Source organism: Anastrepha obliqua, chromosome 4, assembly GCF_027943255.1.
Source record: "Anastrepha obliqua isolate idAnaObli1 chromosome 4, idAnaObli1_1.0, whole genome shotgun sequence".
NCBI classification, from domain to species: domain Eukaryota; kingdom Metazoa; phylum Arthropoda; class Insecta; order Diptera; family Tephritidae; genus Anastrepha; species Anastrepha obliqua.
In genome coordinates this window covers 66686052-66709129 of record NC_072895.1, presented here as the reverse complement: position 1 = coordinate 66709129, position 23078 = coordinate 66686052, and the positions used below count along the sequence as shown (strand labels likewise).

At 35.1% G+C, this 23078-nt stretch overlaps 4 protein-coding genes, 1 long non-coding RNA gene and 1 pseudogene across 8 annotated transcripts in view; 3 read left to right on the top strand and 3 right to left on the bottom strand.

Moving 5' to 3' along the window:
* The window catches only part of LOC129243527 (uncharacterized), a 178483-nt gene that overhangs the window by 66395 nt on the left and 89010 nt on the right, over nt 1-23078 (bottom strand). The window lies entirely within an intron of this gene.
* On the bottom strand, nt 1355-2436 carry LOC129243534 (apolipoprotein D-like). Its single transcript, XM_054880609.1, has 5 exons — nt 2365-2436; nt 2182-2293; nt 1983-2113; nt 1682-1854; nt 1355-1610 (listed from the first exon to the last, which is right to left on the bottom strand). The coding sequence occupies exons 1-5, from the start codon at nt 2370-2372 to the stop codon at nt 1483-1485; spliced, it is 552 nt and encodes a 183-aa protein (XP_054736584.1). The 5' UTR covers nt 2373-2436; the 3' UTR covers nt 1355-1482.
* On the top strand, nt 8542-9667 carry LOC129243532 (apolipoprotein D-like). Its single transcript, XM_054880608.1, has 5 exons — nt 8542-8665; nt 8742-8853; nt 8922-9052; nt 9194-9366; nt 9436-9667. Exons 1-5 carry the CDS (start codon nt 8658-8660, stop codon nt 9567-9569), a joined length of 558 nt encoding a protein of 185 aa, XP_054736583.1. The 5' UTR covers nt 8542-8657; the 3' UTR covers nt 9570-9667.
* LOC129243530 (apolipoprotein D-like) lies at nt 14735-15942 on the top strand. Its single transcript, XM_054880606.1, has 5 exons — nt 14735-14856; nt 14918-15032; nt 15102-15232; nt 15350-15531; nt 15605-15942. The coding sequence occupies exons 1-5, from the start codon at nt 14849-14851 to the stop codon at nt 15730-15732; spliced, it is 564 nt and encodes a 187-aa protein (XP_054736581.1). The 5' UTR covers nt 14735-14848; the 3' UTR covers nt 15733-15942.
* On the bottom strand, nt 17953-18138 carry LOC129246656 (U2 spliceosomal RNA; annotated as a pseudogene).
* Nucleotides 21814-22161, top strand: LOC129243535 (uncharacterized). The gene is made up of 3 exons (XR_008582323.1): nt 21814-21841; nt 21919-21998; nt 22068-22161. It is a non-coding gene; the product is annotated as an uncharacterized LOC129243535 (long non-coding RNA).

Genomic DNA, 23078 nt, shown 5'->3' with positions numbered 1-23078 from the left:
GGGTTGGGGAATGGAAGCTAAGGCACGCTAATTTCTTAACAAGGACTGAATGCAAAACTCTGTGAGAAGTATATATGTACAACATCGGCCAGAAAACCTTTTCTGAAGAGTTGTTACGCAATTTTCTGAGAAAACAGCCTGGTCTGAAATGGTCGGTGAACCAGGGATGAAGCCGTGAATGGTAGGGGCAAATTGAAATTTCGAACTAAAAAAGCGTCTTATCTTTTACAATGCATTCAATCTACTTAGAGGTTATCTAAATCATGGAAATAGAGCTGTCATTACTCATATATTTTCTTTTTTCCGTTTTTAACGATTCATGTAATGAAAGACAATTTCCACTCATCAAGAAAATTACCTATCGATTATGACCTGTTATAGATCAACTGGCGAAACGAAATTTTTAAGCAAAACCGCCGAAAGCCATCGACAATTGTTTGTGAGGAGTTATTTCTTCGTGAACTCAAACTCAAAATCCCTAGCAGACGGAGGAATAAAATTTTATTTAAAAAAGAAATATCATTGCCAGAATTCACACCTTTATCATTGAAAAGTAAGGCAGATGGAGTGCTAGAGAGTACTTTTTTAGATTTTATGACTTTAAATAGTTTTTGCATTGGTTTTTATATTAGCTTCATAACTCAAAATGTAGTTATTATGTAAAAACTGAACTAGAAAATTGTTGTTGAAAATTCAACTAAAAAAAATTAATAGATTTCTTGGTTGTCTTTAGAATTAATGAAAGAATTTTATGATTGGATTCTTTAATTTCTTTAAATGTTTAAGATGTCAAGCGATTTGACATTGATTCTTTATATTAAGAGGAATATTAGCGCGAGCAATGCTAGCAACTTCTGATTCAAATAGACCAAAGCAACTTGAGTCATCTGAACCCGAAAACAACGGGTCCAAGTCAATAGTAGATAATAAATTATTAACGTAGAATCTCAATCTCTATATCTCAACAGATAGCGGAATTGTCTATTGTTTGTATGTACTTATTTGCATGTGATTGGCACTTCCACCCCTTCCGGTGTTTAGCCGACCTCCTCCTCATATTTATCGTATGCGTTTTGAAGTTATTGCACAAAAGGAGAGGCCTAAAATTTTAAGCCGACTCCGGACGACAGATATTTTTTGTGAGAACCTTTTTCATGACAGAAATACACTCTTAACTTTGAAATTGTCCCTATTAATTTCCATACAATCGGAGTTTTTTTTTAATTCAATATTACATAATAAAAAGTTGTCATAAAAAATATACATTATAAATGCGAAAGTCATATCGAATATTTTGCTTCCAAGAGTTTATTTATTTGATACTATATTTAACAAAAAGTTATTTTTACCAATTCCAGATGTTAAGAATTCATATTTATTTAGCTTTTTGTTTGACTGAGCAGCCTACTTATTCATAATTGCAAGCCAGTCCACTCAATTAGAATTTTTCTGCATTCAAGAAAAATTATCAGAAGCTGCTGCTTAGCAATTGCTTTGATCCGTAACAGTCAATAGCGAGACATCAAATCCACTTGAGCTCACAACATCTTCAGCCTTCGCCACAGTAGCAGCAGAGGGTACTCGTTCACGGGTAAAGATCCAAATCCACGCTAAGGAAAATCAGAAATATAAAACACTGAATTTAATCAATTCTTGGAATTTAATTTTCCATTCTATTTACTGTTATGTGTGTTGCCACTAGCAGATTCGCAGGTGTAAACAACAGCGTAGCTAACGTAATCGGTGTACAAAACCGAAAAACTGGTGGGAGTTACTTCACCAGGGTAGTAAATCGTGAATTTACCACTCGAAATTTGCGTGGCATTAGCGCCATAATCGCTGCTTTCGTTGGTACTGCAGAGCACAAAAAGAAATGGAAAAGATAAAATGAACAGCTGAACTAATATCCGAAAGAGGACATGTTTTATGAAAAAGGTACATATACGGTATATGCAGGTATAGATTTCAATTGAATTACTTACGTTGGATCAACCAATGTATCCACCGTGTACATCACATTTTCACTTGGTTGCGTGTGTACTGCTCTCACACACTTGGAGTTACCCTCCAAAGCAGAAGGATACTTGGCATATTCGTAAAAGGTGCCCATATACTGTATCGCAAACAGAAAACATTAATTTAGTATTTGACAAATGTACGCAACTGTTCACTTTTACTTACTGCAGATAGGTTGAAGTTACTCTGCGCTGCCGGACTTGGGCATGCCCCACTTGAGTTGATTTGTGCATTGGCGAGACCAAACAGGGCCAAGGCGATGATTGAAAGAATTGTCCTTTATTGGTTCAAATCAATAGTTTAAATTTTTTATATTTGGGTTCTCCTTAAAAATTTTCTATTACTTACTTTTGCATGCTGTCTTCTTTGTGTAGTTTACTGTTTAAAACTAATGATTTGCTTGCACTGGTAACTCCTTTTATACTCTTAGTAACGAAATTGCTTGTGTTTGGTAGCCAAGCGTTAGCAAGTGGCGAATAGATGAAGCAACTGGTATAAATAAACACACGTTGGTATCGCTGGAAAAGAGCTGCCAAAAAGTACATTTGTTTTATGAAAATAGAGAGTTTAATGGGATATAAGCAGACTCGCTAACGGCGAATATTGCTCAATATCTTTATTGTTGTTTTCACAGAATTGCCGAATCGAAGGCACCTACTATTACCCCATACAACCCAATACAACAATTCAAGCAACGCTATAAGAAATACCAATACAATCACTGATCACAGTTTCAATAGTACCACTTTTTCTCCGCCTCCAACTTTGAACGGGTTCTCTCTTAAACTCAAATGTCAAAATTATCAAACTCTTCCGACAAATGATTCTCGCAATAAATGTCGATTACTTAACTTTCTCTTAATACAATTTATATATTATAATTTATTATGTTAACATTTTTGCAATGGAATGTGAACAGCTGTTTTAATAACTACGTCGAGCTTCTTTCGTTAATTTCGAAACATAAGCCTGAACTTGTAGCACTACAAAAAACACATTTTTGGAATCATAGCCCTTCCTCTCCTTATGTAGTTTAGATTAAGAAACACGCCACCAATGTGCTTATTAAAAACGGTGTTAACCATTAAATAATTGATTTCCAAATAAACTTGAACATCGATCTGCGCCATTTCAAATCAATTTCACTGCCACAATTACTTATCGTTTGAGGCGATGTAAATGCATGGCGGGCATAGCCACTGATGAAGTTATTTGTTCCCTAGATTAAACTTTCTGAAATAGTAAATCTCCGAGACATTTCTCCACGTGGAATGCATTTACACACGCCTCAAGAGTATAAGGCAGCTCATAACAAAATTATTTTTTATGCAAAAAAGCGAAAAAGGAAAGTTTTATAAAAGTTCAGGGCTTCATAAACCCATTATACACTCGTAAAGAAATATGGAACAATAAAATTAGTTATCGGGTTTCTATAGTAATTCTACTATAACGTCACCTTATTGTAAATAATAATCTATTTGCTGATGGAAAGAAAGAAGAGAGAAGAATTTGTGGTTTTTGCTGAAATTAGCAAAATTGTAAATAAGTAATAATAAATCTAAGCCAATTATTTGCCCCGATGATTTTTTATATTTACTAAGCTTAATAATCTATTGAGTTATTACAATTTTTGTTATTAAAATTCTGGACGATATTTTCGTATGGTTGCTTGAATCAGCAACGATTAATTTATATGAACAATGCAACATATTGCGTGTTCGGCGGAAGAACTGCTGTTCCAACGTAGAATTCAGGTACAATAATAACATCTATTAATATCGTGAACAATTAAAAATATTGTTTTAATTGACAATCAAATTTCTTTTACGATTTATTGCAATTACATTAGAAATAAACCAATTAAATACCATCAAAAAAACCTTTCTAAAATCTAACCCTACACTCTAATTTATTACGCACGCCCATTCTACGGAGCTTGAGCCAAAAGCAACCCGAATCTTCTTTTTTACTTCATATCACGCTGCAATGTGAAAAGATTTACATGCATTCACCACACTCCAATCCGTAAAATGTTAGCTGAATCTACAAACTTCCGAGCATAACTGAATGTGGGAGCTACATGACTGCTGGGCTCTACATTAAGCTTAATGCTGCAATAACAACAACTCATATACTTAAGTTTTCAATTCTATCAATAGAAAACACCTCCCAAAGAGACTTCCAGAGTTACATCATGTGCGTTTCCTGGCCAGCAAAATGAATTTCCCAGTTAAGCCTACTCGGAAAGTTTATGCGGAATTCCTGCCATGGCTTCTTTCCGTATTGGAATTTGTCTAGTGCTTTCAAAGCTACTGTAAACAACATAGGTACTTGCATCATTATACGCCAAAACCTCTTTCTGGAACATAAACAACAACTACACCACAAATCGTTTGAACTCATATCCACAGATGCATCAGGAAATAACTCTTCAACATTCTGCTTCATCTTTACGAGTGAAAATATGACAATTTATCAAGCGGCTGAAATAGGATGTAAAGAAAAAGGTAAATTTTGCATTTGTACTGGCATCTGCTATCTGCTATCGACGCACCACAAAACTTACTGCCCTGATTGAGTAATTCTTGTACCTTTTTGGCTAAACTTTTATACAATCCTAGATTATATATTTTTCTGAATTTCATTTCTCTATGAACACAATCTGTAAAAAAATCGCAGAATTAAGCGAACGAAATTAAACCACGATAAATCGTGATGCCACAAATAATTTCAAGTACTCGAATAATAAAATAGATAAGGTAGAATTGCACAGAGTAACGTTTAAGAAAATGAATTATATTAAAGTTTGTATTAAAGTCATAGACATCCTGCTAATGTTTTAAATATTTTTTGAAAATAAACTTTAGTCTAAAACCGAAGATAAAAGCGGTGTGTGAGCATAAAGAAAACGTTAAGAAAAATATTAGTGAGAAATGCTTTTGACCAGGGTTGCCGTATTTCGTTAATATTAGAAAAGCAATTATTATTTAAGTTTGATCTATCTATGTGATCATCAAGTAAACTATTTAAGAAATAAATAAAAAAAAATGTTTAAAGTTACATCGAATCTTTTAGAGTAAGTGTTCACATTTCTTTTATTATATATAAAAAAGTTGAGTATGAAATAAGTGGCTAATAAATTAAATAAATATATGGTATGTAAAAAACTAGTATTACTAATTCGTATTTAATTATTATTTTTATATCTATTTTTCAATTATTATTATCAGTACTATTTCAATTCTCAATTTAAATACATTTTTAAACAACGGAATGCACATTTTGACCAATCAGATCGTCTATGACTGAACACTGTACGAGTAGTCGTGGCTGCGAGACTCAACTAAATTCCTTACTAGGAGTATGAGAAGAGTAGTCAGGGCAAGCAAAACATTTTCAAACAGTAAACTGCACAAAATGAACAGAATGCAAAGTAAGTAATAGAATTTCCTTAAGAAAAATGTGAAAACTAAATCTATGAATTTAAACTATATAATTGCATATACATATACAGGACAATTCTTTCAGTCATCGCCTTGGCCCTCTTCGGTCTCGCTAACACACAAGTCAAATCTGGTGGTGCCCGTCCAAATGTGCCAGCGCAGAGTAATTTCGTCCTATCTGCAGTAAGTAAAAGTGAATCAAATATAAAATTAATATTTTCGATTTGCGATACAGTATATGGGCACCTTTTACGAATATGTCAAGTATCCTCTCGCTTTCGAGGGTAACGGCAAGTGTGTTAGCATATCACACACGCAAATAAGTGAAACTGAAATGCGTGGGCTGAGTACAATTGTGGATCCAACATAAATAATTCCCTCTCCGGGTGTTACCTTCACTTTTAACATCATCCTTCCTCTATTTTTTTTTTTTGCTCTGCAGTACCAACAAAAACACCTCTGTTAGTGGTACGAAGCTGATTTCGAATGGTAAGTTTCAGGCTACCTACGAAACTGCTACCACCCTTCCCCGCATCTAGTGGGTTGTGTCTACGGATTACGCTCACTATGCTGTTACTTACAACTGCGAACCTGCTGATGGCAACTCACATAACAGTAAGTAGGAATAAAAGTTGAATGCCGTAATGTAAGATTTCCTGGATCTTTACTCGCGAACGAAGTCCTTCTGATGATACCATTGCGAAAGCTAGAAATGTTTTGAGTTCAAATGAAATTTATCTGGTACCATTGACAGTTACGGATCAAAGCAATTGCTAAGCAGCAGCTTCTGATAATTCCTCCTAAACGCGGAAAAACTCCAATTGAATGAACTGGCTTGGAATTATGAATAAGTTTAAACAAAAAGCTAAAAAAATATGTATTCTTAACATCGGGAATTGGTGTAACTAACTTCTTATTAAATATAGTATCAAATAAATAAGCTCTTGGGATTCAAAATATTCGAAATGAAATTCGCATTTTTAATGGATGATTTGTATGACAGTTTTTTTTTTTTAATTTTGAGCTGCTAGCAGTCGAGCTCATTTGCCAATATTCCGAATATATAAAAATACCTCAACGGTCTACTTTTCGAGGACATGTTTGAAATTTATATGCCGTTAACTTGTCATACACATGCATGCTGGCATACCAAAACAATTTCAAAAATGATTTCGAGTAGACAGATGATATAACTTTTCAATGAGCACCTCGATGTTCTCGATAAATGAGTAAATAAATGAAGGCGAGAAAACTTCCAAGCATGGCTTGAAAAGATATTACATTTAATATGAAACCATGAACTGAACCGCTCTATTTTTTATAACATAATTTCAGCTGTACTAGCTGCAGTTTTGTTCCAGCAGTACGGCAATTGCTATATAAATGGGTAGAATGAAATATTTCGTCGAGTGATTCACTTTGCTTCTAGTTGATGTAAGTTTTCAGTTTTCAAATTTATTTGTCCGTTTTTGGTAGTGATGCGTCTTTTCCAGTTAAGGATCTGTCTAAATGCATACCAAGATTTACATCATTGGCTTCTTGGAAAAGGATTGCACAATTTGTTTTGAACGTAAGTGTCACATGCTTACAAATAAAGTATAAAAAATTACACATACTATCACTCCTTCTTAATACTCATGTTGCATGTATGTGCATATGCACCATTTAATTATTTTTTAATTAGACTCTAGCCTCAGCACTAAGAGCCAGTTGTGAGGTATGGCACATCTCATGAAGGTATTTTGAATACCAGAATATCAGTCCTGGTACACTATGAGTGCTTTTCAAAATATAATATTAGATTATAATTTTATATTCGAGTATTCTGCTGTAAAAAAGGTAGCAAACAGAAATTCGTCCACCATTAACAAATCACCTATTGAATGTGAATAACGACCCTTCTGAGTCGTAATGATACTTTTGAAATGTTGTTCCTTATTCTTTTACACCAGGATTTCAGAGCAGTCTGTTCCTGTCTCTGCTGTCCTAGATAAGCCCGTAACCTGTGTCTCACGGAGCAGTCTAGCTTTCAGCATTTTATAGAAAAATGGAAGCAGCTATTTCAGTGATCCTGTAAAACCAACACGAATTCACGCAGAAACTTTTACGAAACAGCAACATTTGTTTACTCCGCTCTTAAAACAACGGGGAAAGATGCTTCCAGTAGTAAACGTAACAATGGTTCTTACAACATTTTCCACATTTCATCCACTAAAGCAGGATAAGCACGAATTCGATATATACAGCAGACAACTGTTCGGTAAATAAAAATATCTGTTCCGGTTAAAAACGCACAATACATAGCTTGATATGATTTTTATATGCCCATATAAGGGCCAACTTAGAGAAGGAATGAAATTCGGCCATTGTGATACCATATAGAAGAAAATAAAGAGGGTGGAACAGAATAGAGCCGCAAAGGAAGAGGCGACCGTGGATTAGAAGAGTATGCGGTGTGTGCTATCTATACCTGCTATATTCGTAAGTGTAGCACAAAAGTAAAAGTCAAATGTCTACTACAGAAAGCACTTGAAGCAATCCCAATCCTCACCGCATGGATACCTAACGGACAATGTCCGGTAAGGATACCCATAAAATTCGAAAACTGCGGCTTGGTTAGCCTTATCTTTAGTCAACCCAACTCGCGCTGAGTTGACGCGAATAATAAAGAACTTCTATAATTTACAATGTTGACAAACTTTTGCACATTCCTGAGTTATATATTATATTTTTCTGATTGTTATTTTTTTTTTCTTTACAACACACGATGTGCGAAAAATCCCGCAATTAGAAACGAAATTAAACCACGATAGATCGTGATGTTAGAAATGACTTCGAGTACTCGTGAATAGTAGACTAGATTAGGTAAAATTGCACAGAGTAACACTTGAGAAAAATGAATTTTATTGAAAAATTCGATAAGAAGTAGAAGTAATAGATCATATTATGTGTGTTAAACAAAATTTATAAAAATAAGAGAGGGTCTAATATCATGTTTGAATAAAACAAACAAACGACAATTAAAAAAATTAAAATAAAATTATGCATATTTTGACCGATCAGGTCGCCTATGCCTGAACACTGTACGAGTAGCCGTGGCTACGAAACTTAAATGAATTCCTTACTACGAGTATAAAAAGAGTAGTCAGTGCAAGCAAAATATTAGTTGTAAGCAGTAAACTACAAAAAGTAGGCGGCATGCAAAAGTAAGTTATAGAAAACCCTTAAGGAGATTTAAAAAACAAATATGTAAATATAAACTATTAACTTGAACCAATATAGGACAATTCTTTCAATCATCGCCTTAACCCTCTTCGGTCTCGCCAATGCTCAAATCAACGCCGGTGGTGCCTGCCCAAATCCGCCAGTGCAGAGTGATTTCAACTTTTCGTCTGTAAGTAGAAGTACACGGTTGCACGCATTTATCAGATAGAATATTAATATTTTCAATTTTCGACACAGTATTCGGGCACTTGGCATGAATACGCCAAGTATCCTGCTAGTTTCGAGGGTAACTCTAAGTGTGTGACAGTGGTATTCTCGCCAGAAAACCTAAATGAAGCATATATACTGAAGAGAATGGTTAATCCATCGTAAGTTATCAATCTGAAATGTATAAAGTACATGCCTTTAAGCGATATGTACCTTTTACATAAAACATGTCCTCTTCCGTTTGTTAATTTCACTTTTTTCATTTCACATTCTCCTTTCCGTGTTTCCTTTTTTCTCTACAGTACCGGCAAAAGTAGGACTATCGTTGGTGATGGCAAGGAGATTTCGAATAGTAAGTTTACGGTTACTTACAAAGATCCCAAAATTCCCACCAGCTATTGGGTTTTGTCTACCGATTACGATAACTACGCTATTATTTACACCTGCGAACCCGCTAGTGGCAACACCCATAACAGTAAGAAGGAATAAATATTAAATGCAGTGTTTTAAGATTCGATTATATGGTATTTCTGACTTTCCACAGCATATGTTTGGATCCTAACCCGCTCACGGAGACCCTCTGCTGCTGCTGTTACGAATGCTGCAAAATTCTTGTGTTCAAATGGAATTTCTCTCGACCCATTGACTATTACGGATCAAAGCAATTGCAGGGATTGATAATTGCTCCTAAATGTTTAAAAACTGTATTTTCGTGGATTGGTACGGAATTTTGAATGAATAGGGTACTTAGTTTAAACAAAAATTTAGAAAAAATAGGTATTGGTGAAACTAACTTCTTATTAAATATAGTATCAAATAAATAATTTCTTCTGCACCAAATATTCGATATGAATTTCACATTTTAATGGATGTTTTTATGGTAGTTCTTTTTATTTTGAGCTCCTGACAGTCTAGGCTATTGTTCAGAATTCATAAAAACACCTCTACGTTCTAGTTTTCGAGCAAATGTTTAAAATTTATAACCCAACTTTTCAATCCTTTGTAGATTCTTATTTTATGAGTGCAGTATTTGTGTAAGTGATGTTAACTGATCATAGGACATACTTATCGAAAGATTAAAATATTTAAAAAATTATTTTGTGGAAGCACACGCACCCCATTTTTATAAGAAATCGACAAAACTTGTCGATTATAATGACGTCACATCGACTCGATCGGAATTGATCGACTGATCGAGAAGAATATTGTATGAAAGCATTAATCTGTAAAACATTGGCCAGTAAGAAGAGTGAGCATGAAATCCAAAATGTGTATACAGAAATTTTAATATTGATAAATAACTTTTTTTTTAATTAAGATGTGTGTTAGTGTATTTTCAATCCTTTTTTGAAATTTTATTAAATTGGTTTTTTGTTTTTTTGATGGCAAAAAGTTCGCTTTTGGTGTATCTGCTTGTCTAACTGCAAATAGCTTCATTTAGAGAGTTGGGTAAGGTCGATGTCGCATATTCCAAAATAAGCTATTGCAGTAAATTACGTGTCCCTTCACGTACTTATATATTACATATATAGTACATATAAACATACAAAGAGCAACAATATAGCCAAAATGATCTATTTTGTCATATCGCCTCACCCGTAATGGGACCAGGGACCCTCTAATTTAGACTTTGATGTCAAATGTAAACGTCACTAGATTAAACTACTTGCAAGTCTTTTTATACAATAGTCACAGATGCATTATACCCACGTATATGAACTCTGCAAAGTTATATTTATGCAAAATCGATAATAAGATCAAGCCTAATATTCGAATAATAAATAAATACTTAATACTATAATTGGCACTTCAAAGGCATCACAAAACAAAAAACAAATTAACTAAATTAAATGAATACCTGTTGCCACCACCTCAAAGCCAAGTAAGCATGATGATCGAAAATATTTCATTTCACTTATACACTTACGGAAACACTTTCAATCGAATATTCGTAGACTATCAGGGTTTTGTATACTATTTTCACAACAATAGCTTGATATTCTCGTTGAATAGAAGATTATATGATTGATGAGGGGGCTAAATTGGAATAAACCGCTCATATCATTGCCTCTAACTGTACTCCACTCTATTACGAGTACTCTACAGTTGAGTCAATTCTGTTATGAATACTCTTATGACCTTTCATGCCATCCGCTCTATGCATGTCTTCCGTAATAATTTTTGGTGAAATATTATACTTAAGAATTTTAACTTCTCTTTGCATTTTTATCTCAAATGATAAAACATTACTGTCTTATTCCATCAGGAGTTCATATACTACACCACTTACCACCTTGCGAGTACCTTTTGGATGTACCATATTTGGTATCTCTTTACCTACCTTTCTCGTACTTAGCATATTGCCTATCCACTAAGCGAAGGTATTATTATTCCTTCCATTACTAGAGCCCTATTTCTGGCTTCTTGTGAGTTATTATCAGAGGCAAGTTATAGTGTATCTGCTTCGATATGGACCTGTTTGCCTACTACCTATTCTATCATTTTTAATATAAATGACGGTAGACAAATTGGAATGAGGGCCAATAATCCATTATTTCATGGTAACTGCACCCAGGGTTTCAATATGTTCCGTTCCTGTCTCTACCGTCCTAGAGAATCAAGTAAACTGTGTCTCAAGAAGTTAGATAATGAGCTATAGATTTATAAAAAACAATAAGATCAGGTCTTTACCAATGTCAGCACTTAGCATTGCATGTAGCAAGCGAACCTAATATACAATATTTCAGCGTTTAATCAAGCACACAATTCGAACCAGTGGAATTCCCGGTGGTGCTAATGATTAAGATTATTATTCACACAGACGAAACCGACGAGAAACATATTCCAAATCGTAGATTACTAATACTAATGCAGAGATTATATGATAGTGCTAAAAAATGTACATTTATGCGAGCAAAGTTGAGACCAAGGTCAAAGAAGTGTACAGAGGCAATTGGAAAATACCATATCCAAAAAGTTTAGAAAAATTGCAGTGTACCCAGCTCGCGCTGAGTTAACGCGAGGCCCATCTTTCTAGAAGCGGACCACAGATTTTCAGGAACACCAATCCTTTCATTCAGCTGGAAAACAAAGTCGTGGGTCTCCCGTATAGCTATCTCATCAGGTCAGCAGATTGCCGCAATGCTTAACACTTTTTTCGAACGCACCAACAACGATTCTATGGTTTTATTGCCGCTTGGCTGTCGGGGTAAACGTTTACCTTCCTCACAGTAGGTACAGAAGTAAGCAACCAATCCACTGCTTCTTTGATTGTGGCTACCTCCGATTGCAAAACACTACAATGGTGCGGTAGCCTGAATTTAAGGTTGACGTAGAGCTTCCCGGAGTATGAAACAAATAAAGAAGCTGAAGAAATCAAAACTCAATTGAGAGGACAGAGGCAATTCAATCGTTAATTAAACCGTGATAGCGCCAGAGGAGATTGGTGATGTATCTTTCAACGCTGACTCTATTTCACATATTAAAAAATTTCATAAAAATGTAGATCGAAAACTGTTATATTTATTGGATTTTAAATCTGGTAAACTAAATGGGCTAATTTATAATAGGACTATGAATAAGTTCGGTTTTTTTTTCGAAATTTGAAACTTTATTGACGTAAAATGGTTACAAATTTAATATTCAAAGTATTGTCCATCGCTTACTACTACTTTTTCCCATCTTTCTGGCAATTCACGGATTCCCTTTGTGAAAAATTCGGTCGGTTTTGCCGCAATCCACGAATCGATCCATTTTTTGACTTCATCGTAATTACGGAAGTGCTGGTCAGCCAGGCCATGTTGCATCGATCGGAAGAGATAGTAATCGGATGGCGCAAGGTCTGGACTATACGGCGGGTGGGGTAGGACATCCCATTTGAGCGTTTCTAAGTATGTTTTGACCACTTGTGCAACATGTGGCCGAGCATTGTCATGTTGCAAAATAACTTTGTCGTGTCTATCGGCGTATTGCGGCCGTTTTTCTCGCAGTGCTCGGCTCAAACGCATCAATTGTCGTCGGTAGACATCCCCCGTAATCGTTTCATTCGGTTTCAGTAGCTCATAATACACAACACCCAGCTGGTCCCACCAGAAACACAGCATAACCTTCAGGCCATGAATATTCTGCGCCGACGTCGATGTTGAAGCATGGCCAGGGTATCCATACGTTGCCCGACATTTTGGATTGTCGTAATGGACCCACTTTTCATCGCCAGTCACAATTCGATGCAAAAAACCCTTTCTTTTGTGCCGTTGAAGCAGTTGTTCGCATGCCATAAAACGGCGTTCAACGTCTCTTGGCTTCAATTCATACGGCACCCAATGGCCTACCTTTCGGGTCATTCCCATGGCTTTTAAACGTTTGGAAATGGTTGATTGATCAACTCCCAAAGTTTTTGCAACCTCTTCTTGCGTTTGAGCCGGATCTTGATCGAGCAATTCCTCCAATTCGGTATCCATGAACTTTGGCGGCGCACCCTCGCGTTCTTCGTCTTCCAAGCCAAAATCACCACTTTTAAAGCGTGCAAACCACTTCTGGCACGTTCGCTCAGCTAGAGCATGCTCACCATAAACTTCCACCAAGATACGATGACTTTCGGCTGCTTTTTTCTTCATATTAAAATAATGAAGAAGAATTCCCCGCAAAAACACATTATTTGGCACGAAATTCGACATTTTCAAGTGTGGTAAAAATATTGTTGTTTACGCTTCAAATAAAAAACTTATATTGACGTTTGTGCCTTACGACAGTAGCTCTCCAATGAATGTTTGGAAATGTGGATCGATGGAATAATAATCAAGTTACGCCATCTGTTGTAAAACCGCACGAACTTATTCATAGTCATCATCCTATATCATATTCATAGTCCTATTATATTAATTTGTAACATCGGAATCTGTAGGAATATTCTTGAATCCGGTGCGGTAATTATCTTTTAGTTCTAATTTCTTGAATTTGATATTGAAGGGAAATAAGAGAGCTGGGCAAGAAAAATATCGGCGAATTATTCAATTTCATAGATTTGAATAGGGAAAGCGAATGTGACCTAACACCATTCACCACCCCTCCACGAAGACAATAGGAATTGTAAGATGTACTCTAAAGAAATGTCATTGCAAAACTAGAACCAGGTGATAAAAGGCCAGATTTGTTTTGGCCAGGTATTTTTCAAGAAACAAAGAACTTTCTTAATTAGCAAAGTTACTAAATTACATATATATTTATCTGATTTTTATTTATGCAAAAAACTGCACAATCAGGCAAACGAACTTAAATCACGACAAATCGTGAGCTCCAAATACTCATAAATAGTAAAATAGATCAGTGAATTTCACACTGCAAAAAATGAAGAAAATCAATTATATTACAGTTGACTCGTTTTAAATTGATAGACCTCCTGCAAATATTTTTAATATTTTTTGAAAATTATTTAATAAATTCAATGCGAAGTATAAGTAAAGATCACACTATGTGTATCAAACAAAATTGGAAAAAATGAAGAAAGAAAAATTCTACCAAAGTTCATCGCACAAAAGATTTTTAAGATACCAAACCAAAATCTTATTTCACATACATAATTTAGTCTAACAAAGTAGACAAAAGCGTAAAAACTGTGCAGATATTGTATTGTAAGCATAAAGAAAACGTTGAAAAATATTAGTACGAAATGCTTTGGAAGAGGATTGCCGTATTAAAGTATTAATAAAAGTAGTATTCTTAATGTTTTTTATCTATGTATTTTTCAACTATTGTACGGTATAATTTCAATTCTCAATTCAAATAAAATGTTAAGCACCCGGTTGCATATTTTGACCGATCAGGTCGCCTATACCAGAACACTGTACGGGTAGTCGTGGCTACGAAACTTAAATAAATTCTTTACTACGAGTATAAAACGAGTAGTCAGTGCAGGCAAAACATTAGTTTCAACCAGTAAACAACACAAAGTAGACGACATGCAAAAGTAAGTAATAGAAAATTTTTAAGGAGACTTAAATTTAAACTATTTACTTGCACTAATGTAGGGCAATTCTTGCAATCATCGCATTAGCCCTCTTCGGTTTCGCTAATGCGCAAGTCGAATTTGATGGTGCCTGCCCAACCAATGTGCGAGTACAAAGTAATTTCAACGTGTCGGCTGTAAGTAAAATTGCGCGGTTGTGTTAATGCATCAAACTAAGAAATTTCTTATTTCAATATGCGGTATAGTATATGGGGATTTGGTACGAATATTCCAAGTATCCTGCTTACTTTGAGGCTAATCGCAGGTGTATACAAGGACAATTAACGTTGAGGGAGGATGGTGAAGTGGACGTGGTGAATAGCGGGATTAACACGATGTAAGTAATGTAAACAAAATCCTTATGTACTCGTACTTCTTAGATAAAAAATGTTCTCTTCCGGGTGTGAATGTCAACTGTGATTTCATTTTTATTTATTTTTTTTTTTCCTTTCAGTACCAACGAACCCATTTCCACTGCCGGTTCTGCCGTGGTCGTTGAGAATGCTAAGCTAAAGGTTACCTTCCCGCAAAGCACTCCCTCTAATGTCACCTCCAATTACTGGGTTTTGTCTACCGATTACGATAACTACAGTGTTGTTTACTTCTGCCAGCCATCTGACGCCAACTCACATAGTAGTAAGTAGATTTCAAAATTAACTGTAGTGTACAAACTTGTATTTCTCAATTTTATTTCACTTGTTTCCCACAGTCTTTGCTTGGATCTTATCCCGCACACGGGCACCCTCTGCCGAAATTATTTCGAAAGCTGAAAGTGTTTTGACTGAAAACGGCGTTTCTTTGAGTGAATTGGTTGTCACGGATCAAAGCAATTGCTAAGCGGTAGTTCCGAATAATTTCTCCCATAAGCTGAAAACTCCTAACTGAATGAACGAGCTTTAAATTATGAATAAGTGGCGTATTCAATTTAAAATCTCTCTGTCAGTTAACTTAAATAAATTGTGTATGCCAAATAAAAGTAATTGGCACGCATTGCATAATATTTCTTATAATATCAAATAAAACATTCCCTGAAATTTTCAACATAAATTTCGCATTTGAAGTACTGCTGGGCTGGACAGTCAATGCTATTTTGCAAAATTCTGAATTTATAAAAACACCTCGACTGTGAGTGAGTTCTATCTTGATAAATTGAAGATTGATTTGATTATATTTGCTATATAGGTATGTATACTCTTTTCTCGAAATTGCCATGAAAGGTTAGCGTGAGCTACTATAAAGAAGGTCTATGAAATTCTCGTTGAATAAAAAATTATATGATTAGAGAGGTGCCTCAATTTGGATATTGCCCTAATTTCATTGCTTCTAACTGTACATAGTTATTGGTCCACACATGATTAAATGCAATCAATGAGATGTTAGAGTTTAGCGACGACGCATATTTTAGCGGTAGAAGGTCCACTGGGTAAGGTTTTGAGAACGGGTTCATATTAGCATTCGACATTTTCAACGTTTCAGAAGCTAACAAGCTTAGGGCTTTTGATAATTCAGTACTGAAAATTATTATAAAAAGTGTTTACATTTTTATATGCTGCGTTGTAATCATCGTGGCTAAATTCGTTTAGTGTGCTGATGCTGATGTCTGAACATGTAGTGCCCCAGAGCTGAACACCAAATATCCAAATTGGCTTTATGAACGACTTTTATAATAATAATTTACTTCTGGTCAATTAATCAATGTAAATTTAAAGTTTTCAGGCAGGAATGTGTCCTTTCCAGATAAGGCGTTTGCCCAAAAGTATTTTAAGGTAATCAACATTAAGGTACACATTTTTACAATTTTTCTTATCGTTTTAGCTCGCCAGTCCCACGGCCATTCCTTTACAAGCTTAAAGTGGTTTTGAAAAATTGTTGATGCGTCTGTTGGGCAATTGTTGCACTACCTAATTGCGGTATCGTGTGCAAAGATGTAAACAAATGATATAGCGTTGAGCTGGGAACGCCTGGTGATATCTGAAATTCGTCTGTAATAAAATCGTTTACTCATAGAGTGAATCGTCTGTCCGAGTGGTACTTTCGAAGATACAATGAAGGTTTAAAGAAGCCAATCTGCTAATTTTGTGTACTTATAAAAGCTCTTCGTGTCGAATCTTCGTGAAAAAAAGTTTGCCGGGCATAACCTTTAGTTCAAAAGCTAACTTTTCATATAACCTTTATATCGATCGCAAAGGTTATTTTAAATACTTAACATGATTATTAATATGTAAAATTATAAAAAGTCAACGGTCAGATGCAGCCAGTATAGCTTTCCTAAGTGGTTTCGTAAGTGGTTGCACGGAGAGGTCAAGAAAGACCAAACAAACCCTGGATTGAGGAGGTCACAGCCCACTTGCGGAAAATTGGGTTAGCGAACTGGAAAGACGTTGCAGAAATCGATCGGAGTGGAGAACTGTAGTTGTGATATCGGTGATGATGTTGATGATGATACGTAATAGGATGGAGTGAAATTTTTTTAATGGAATTTAGCAAATCTTGAGGAAGGTCAACTCCAAAGTATTTTCATGGCATTCTAAAATAATTTATAAAGCTATTTAGTGTTATTAATGTATTTCGTGGCGTCAAGTGGCTTTCAGGGGCGAGCTTGCATTATGGGGGATAAGCTGTGTCAGATATTATTATTTAAATTATTTTTCCTCTATGTTAGTTCTGCAATTACAAAAAAAAATACCAGTCTAACGGTTAGACTTGATAGAAGTGAAACCTTCCGTAAAACAAACTGAGAGAGAATAAGACGAAAGCAGCATTAGGAGCGGGATAATTATAGGTTCATTATAATATTGCTATAAAGTTCATATTTTATTTTCTTCATTTTATCATTATTCATCCTCAATGTTTTCAATTTCAACAAATGATACGAGTGGCTTATGATAGATAAAATATGATACAAATGCTTTGGTTTCGATGTTGTCAAAAAAAATACCCAAACGGACCGAAGAAACAGACTTACAAATTTCTTCCATTTTCATCTACTTGTATTCATATAAAAATTTATGTCTCTTCCCACCAAAGCTAAATGTATTAGTATATTTTTTCTTGTATTTATTCAAGGCTGAAATCTCGGCGGTACTGCAATACCGGGTCAACCCGTAGCAGAGGCGGAGCAAGCCCCTAAAACACTCCGCCCATTTCCAAAAATCAGTTTAACATTTGTTGTCCTCCGATGGAGGATCTATCAGATGTTAAGCTGATAGGAACAGATACCACACTACCTACTTCAATAGATTTTCTAATAAACCTTTTGAGAATTACACGCTCACAAAAATTATTTATATCAACATATAATATAACGCTTCGTAACTAAATAACTTTTAGGCCAGCGACGACAGCATGACGCGGTAGCCGAGCGTCTAGCAATGTGAGCTTCCGATCCAAAATCCTTGGTTCGAATCACAAGAAAAAATAAAAGTTATTTTTATTTAGTTCGTCGCTACGTTTATATCGACATATAATATAACGCTTCGTAGCCAAGTTGGTCGAAATGAACAACTGTATTTATTTCTAAAAATTGATTAAGCTGGTGCACCCTCAAAAGAAATATTTTTTAGTTTTTATTAACGCTTATAAATACAGCATTTCCTTGTTATTCCATAAATAAAAAATATAAATATTTCCACATACTATCACGCCACCTTAATATGCACGATATATGTATATATCAGTTAATACATTCTTTTATTTCAATCCAGTCTTAGTACTAAGGGTAAATGGCTGAGTTATGGCACATCTGTTGAATGTATTGTGAATAGCAGAAGATCAGTCCTGGTACATTATAAGTGCTATTTAAAATATAAGATTGGGTATGGGAATAAGTTTCTGTCCTTCATTTAGACATATCATCAAGGGTTGTAAATGCGTCTAATTATTGTAGTTGAGTATCTTCGAATTTTTTCGGTGCTTCTTCGCGATATTTATCACTCACGTCGAAATTACCACCTTGGAAGCGCCGAAACTACTCTTTACAAGTTGTATTTGATGGAACGTGATTACCGTAAATATTGATCAGTATACGACACGTTTCACCTGCACTTCTTTAAAATGTAATCATGAAGAATGACGTCCCGCAAATGCTGTTTTTTCGAGATGAACGTAGACACTTTTGACGTCAGATAAAAAAGGATATTTACGCTTTGCACGAGTCTTAACTACTGCGATCAAGACCTCACATATATACCTTCAAATTACCGGTACATTACTAGAGTGAACACAAAAATAGTATCAGCAACAATACATCTTTTACGAGGGCGGAAACTTATTCCCATACCCAATATTATTATTATTTATTATTAAAGCAAAAACGACGGCAGAAATTCGCCCAGTTTACCATCATTAACAAATCGCCTATAGCATAAACACTGTCCTTTCTGAGTCGTAATTACACTTTTAAAATGTTTTCCCCCAATACGCAACACCTCTCAGTACCAAAAAAGCACCGATTTTGTCGGTAATGGCACGCAGGCTGAGTTGTTGCGAGCGCAAAGGCGAATAATAAATGATTTTACATCTGTCTATGACAGAAAGCATACAAAATTTTTGATTTTGTATATACATATGTATGTTATTATGTTCAAGCATAATCGTGCGACGGAAACGCCTACGCAGTTTCACGTCTTCTATGTCAGAATAACTCTGAATTTGTGAGAGGAAATATGAACCTTACTTTATTCTCATAACCGCTTTGATTTTACCATTATTAAAATTGTTATATTATTCAAACTGAATTCAATCAAGTTGTCTTTCCAAGGCAACTCCTACGTAAGGGTTCTAATCATCTCTACAAAATAAATGGGTGTAAATATCTCACCGTAAAGATCGATAAGGATATCGAAGGAGTTATCCATTGTTCAACATATTCATCATGTAGTTATATAAGTTATAAATTATATCAACTTAAAGAGTTTTTTACATGTGCAATAGTTGGGGAGAATACACTTTGATTTCATAGGTCCTTCCAAAACGAAATGTGTTTAATTTGTGTTGACTCTTTCAGGGAGCACATTTATCATTAAAATGGAAAGTACTTCAACAATTTCAATTATAAAAGCCTTAAAAATTATTTTTTGTATAGAAGCTCTACCACAAACAATTATTGCAGAACACAATTTACGTCTCAGGAATTTTTCAAAATTCTGCATAGTAGTGCCAAGCATTTACCATCACGCACTTTTGATCTTGCAGTCTGAAATATCCTCTTTAAATATTTCATTAGTGGCTACAGATCATTTGACGCAGTAAAAGGACCACAAACTCCTTCAGACTCTTTCGCCTAAAATTAGCTAAATTTGGTAGTGTTGAGACGCCGTTTCTTGATATAATTCAGAGCTACACCTTTCACAACCTCGTAACATGCTGATCTAAGCTTGAAGTAAGTTATGTTAGGTTGAATGGCTGCCCATATAAGAGCTCTCTTGTAGAAAGAATGAAATTCGTCCATTGACCATTGACCATTCGACCATAGAAATTAAAATACAATGAGTAGAACAGAACAGAGGGGCACGGAAGAGGCGATCTTGGATTACAGGGGTTTGTCGACGAGACAGGGGTTAATTAATATTGGGTTCATCGCTGCAACCGACTGATGAAATTTACCAGGTGCACAAATCTGCTATATTCGCAGATGTGGCAAAAAAGTGAGAGCCACGATGTCTGAATCGGCGAGAACCGAGCAGCTGAGGAGGAGGTGCTGAGATGAGTCCACGTCCTCCACCAGACAGCTGCTACAAACAGGACTTGAAGCAATGCCCACAAAATTCGAGACCTGCAGCTTGTTTAGCATTATCTTTAGCCTTTGAGTTGACGTGAAGCTGACTCCAGATCGGAATCGATGAGAATATTTTGAGCTATTTCACTCAAGATAATAATCTTTCAATTGTGAATTCTCTAAATTGATATTGAAGGTAAATAAGAGAGCTTGGCGATAAAAATATCTCCAAATTATCCAATTTCGTAGAATTGGAGAGGTAAACGAAATGAGGCATACCACCTCGTTGAGGACAATGCAAATTATAAGATGTACTCTAAAGAAAAGTCTTTGCCAAATTTACTTATAGAACTTATAGTATTTTTGTACAATACATATAAAGAACTTCTTTAATTTGCAATGTTGATAAACTTTTGCACAATCCTGAGTTATTTATTTTTCTGAATTTTATTGCTTTACAACACACGATGTGCGAAAAATCACAAAATTAAACCACGACAAATCGTGATGTTACAAATGACTTCGTGCACTCGAAGCGAGTAAAATAGATGAGGTAGATTTGCACAGTGTAATACTTGAGGAAAATTAATTATATTAATTCGATAAGAAGAACGGTCTAATGTCATTTTTGAATAATTCCAGTATGATCATCAAACAAAAGACTTGCATAAGACCCAAAGTAAAACCTTATTTCGAATAAAATTAGCATAAAGAATATGTTAAAGAAAAATATTAGTTACAAGCGATTACTCTTCAGTTACCGAATATTTCAATATAGGGGAACAAATTATGTTGCTAAAAGTATGATCTATGTGATCATCAAGTAAAATATTTAAGAAATAAATAGAAACAAAATTTTAGAAGGGGCATCGACTCCTTTTGAGCAAGTTTACAATTTCTTTTTAAAATATTTAACGAAGTGTAATATAAAATACGCACAGTCCACAATAAGATCAGACAATTCAATAAATATGTATGCATGCAAAAAAAATTGTGTTCTTAATTTCATTTTTAGTTTTTACCTATTTCTCAATTATTATTCCCAATTAAAATAAAATTTAAAAAATCTGAATGCATATTGTGACCGATCGCCTATGCCTGAACACTGTGAGAGTAGTCGTGGCTACATAACTCAAATAAATTCCTTACTTCGAGTATAAAACGAGTAATCAGTGCCAGCAAAAATTAATTTTCAAGCAGTAAACTACCCAAAGTAGACAGCATGCAAAAGTAAGTAACGAAAAATGCTTAAGGAAAACCTAAAGAGCTAATCTTTACATTTAAACTAATAACTTGTACTAATACAGGACAATTCTTGCAATCATCGCCTGGACCCTCTTCGGTCTGTGTTGGTCTTCCAGCTCAAAGTAATTTCGACGTGAAGGCTGTAAGTAAACGAGCACCGTTGTGTTAATGTGCCAAACTAAGAAATTAATATTTTCAATTTGCGATACAGTATATGGGCACCTTTTACGAATATTCCAAGTACCCTGTTGATTTCGAAAACGACAATAAGTGTGTGACAGTATCACTCCTGCGAAAAAGTCAAAATTAAATAGCTGTAGTACCGACAAAAAAACCAAATCAAATAAATAATCTGGTGTGAATCAAAATATTCGATGTGAGTTTCCCATGATTAATGAATGATTTTTATGAGAGTTTTTATATTTTGCACACATAGCAGCCGCCGTAGCTGAATGAGTTGGTGCGTGACTACCATACGCGACTACGTAGGTTCGAATCTGCGTGAAACACGAAAATTAAGAAAAACTTTTTTCTAATACTGTTCGCCCCTCGGCGGGCAATGGCAAACCTCCGAGTGTATTTCTGCCATGAAAAAGCTACATTTGAAGAACCTAGGTATTGTCCTAAAAGTGAACTTTGCGCAACTCTGTCAGAGACAGGGGGAAAAAAGCCACACTTGAACACTGTACCTGTGTTTTGGAAGCATTCATAAGGTTCAGCTGGGTCATTAATCTTTTAAAAATAAAATTAAAATAATATTAATAATTTCTTTTGTCTTTTTGAATTCTGATTAATTTATTGTAAAAGTATAGTTCATTCTTCAATAAATGTCAAATAAATCAATGTTTCCGCAGCCGGCGTAGCCGAATGGGTTGGTGCGTGATTACCATTCGGAATTCACAGAGAGAACGATGGTTCGAATCTCGGTAAAACCAAAATTAATAAAAACATTTTTCTAATAGCGGTCGCCCCTCGGTAGGCAATGGCAAACCTCCGAGTGTGTTTCTGCCATGAAAAAGCTCCTCATAAAAATATCTGCTGTTCGGAGTCGTCTTGAAACTGTAGGTCCCTTCATTTGTGAAACAACATCAAGACGCTCACCACAAATAGGAGGAGGAGCTCGGCCAAACACTCAAAAAGGGTGTACGCGCCAATTATATATTATATATATATATAAATCAATGTTTAAAATTTTTTAAAAAATTTGGGAAAATTGAAAAAC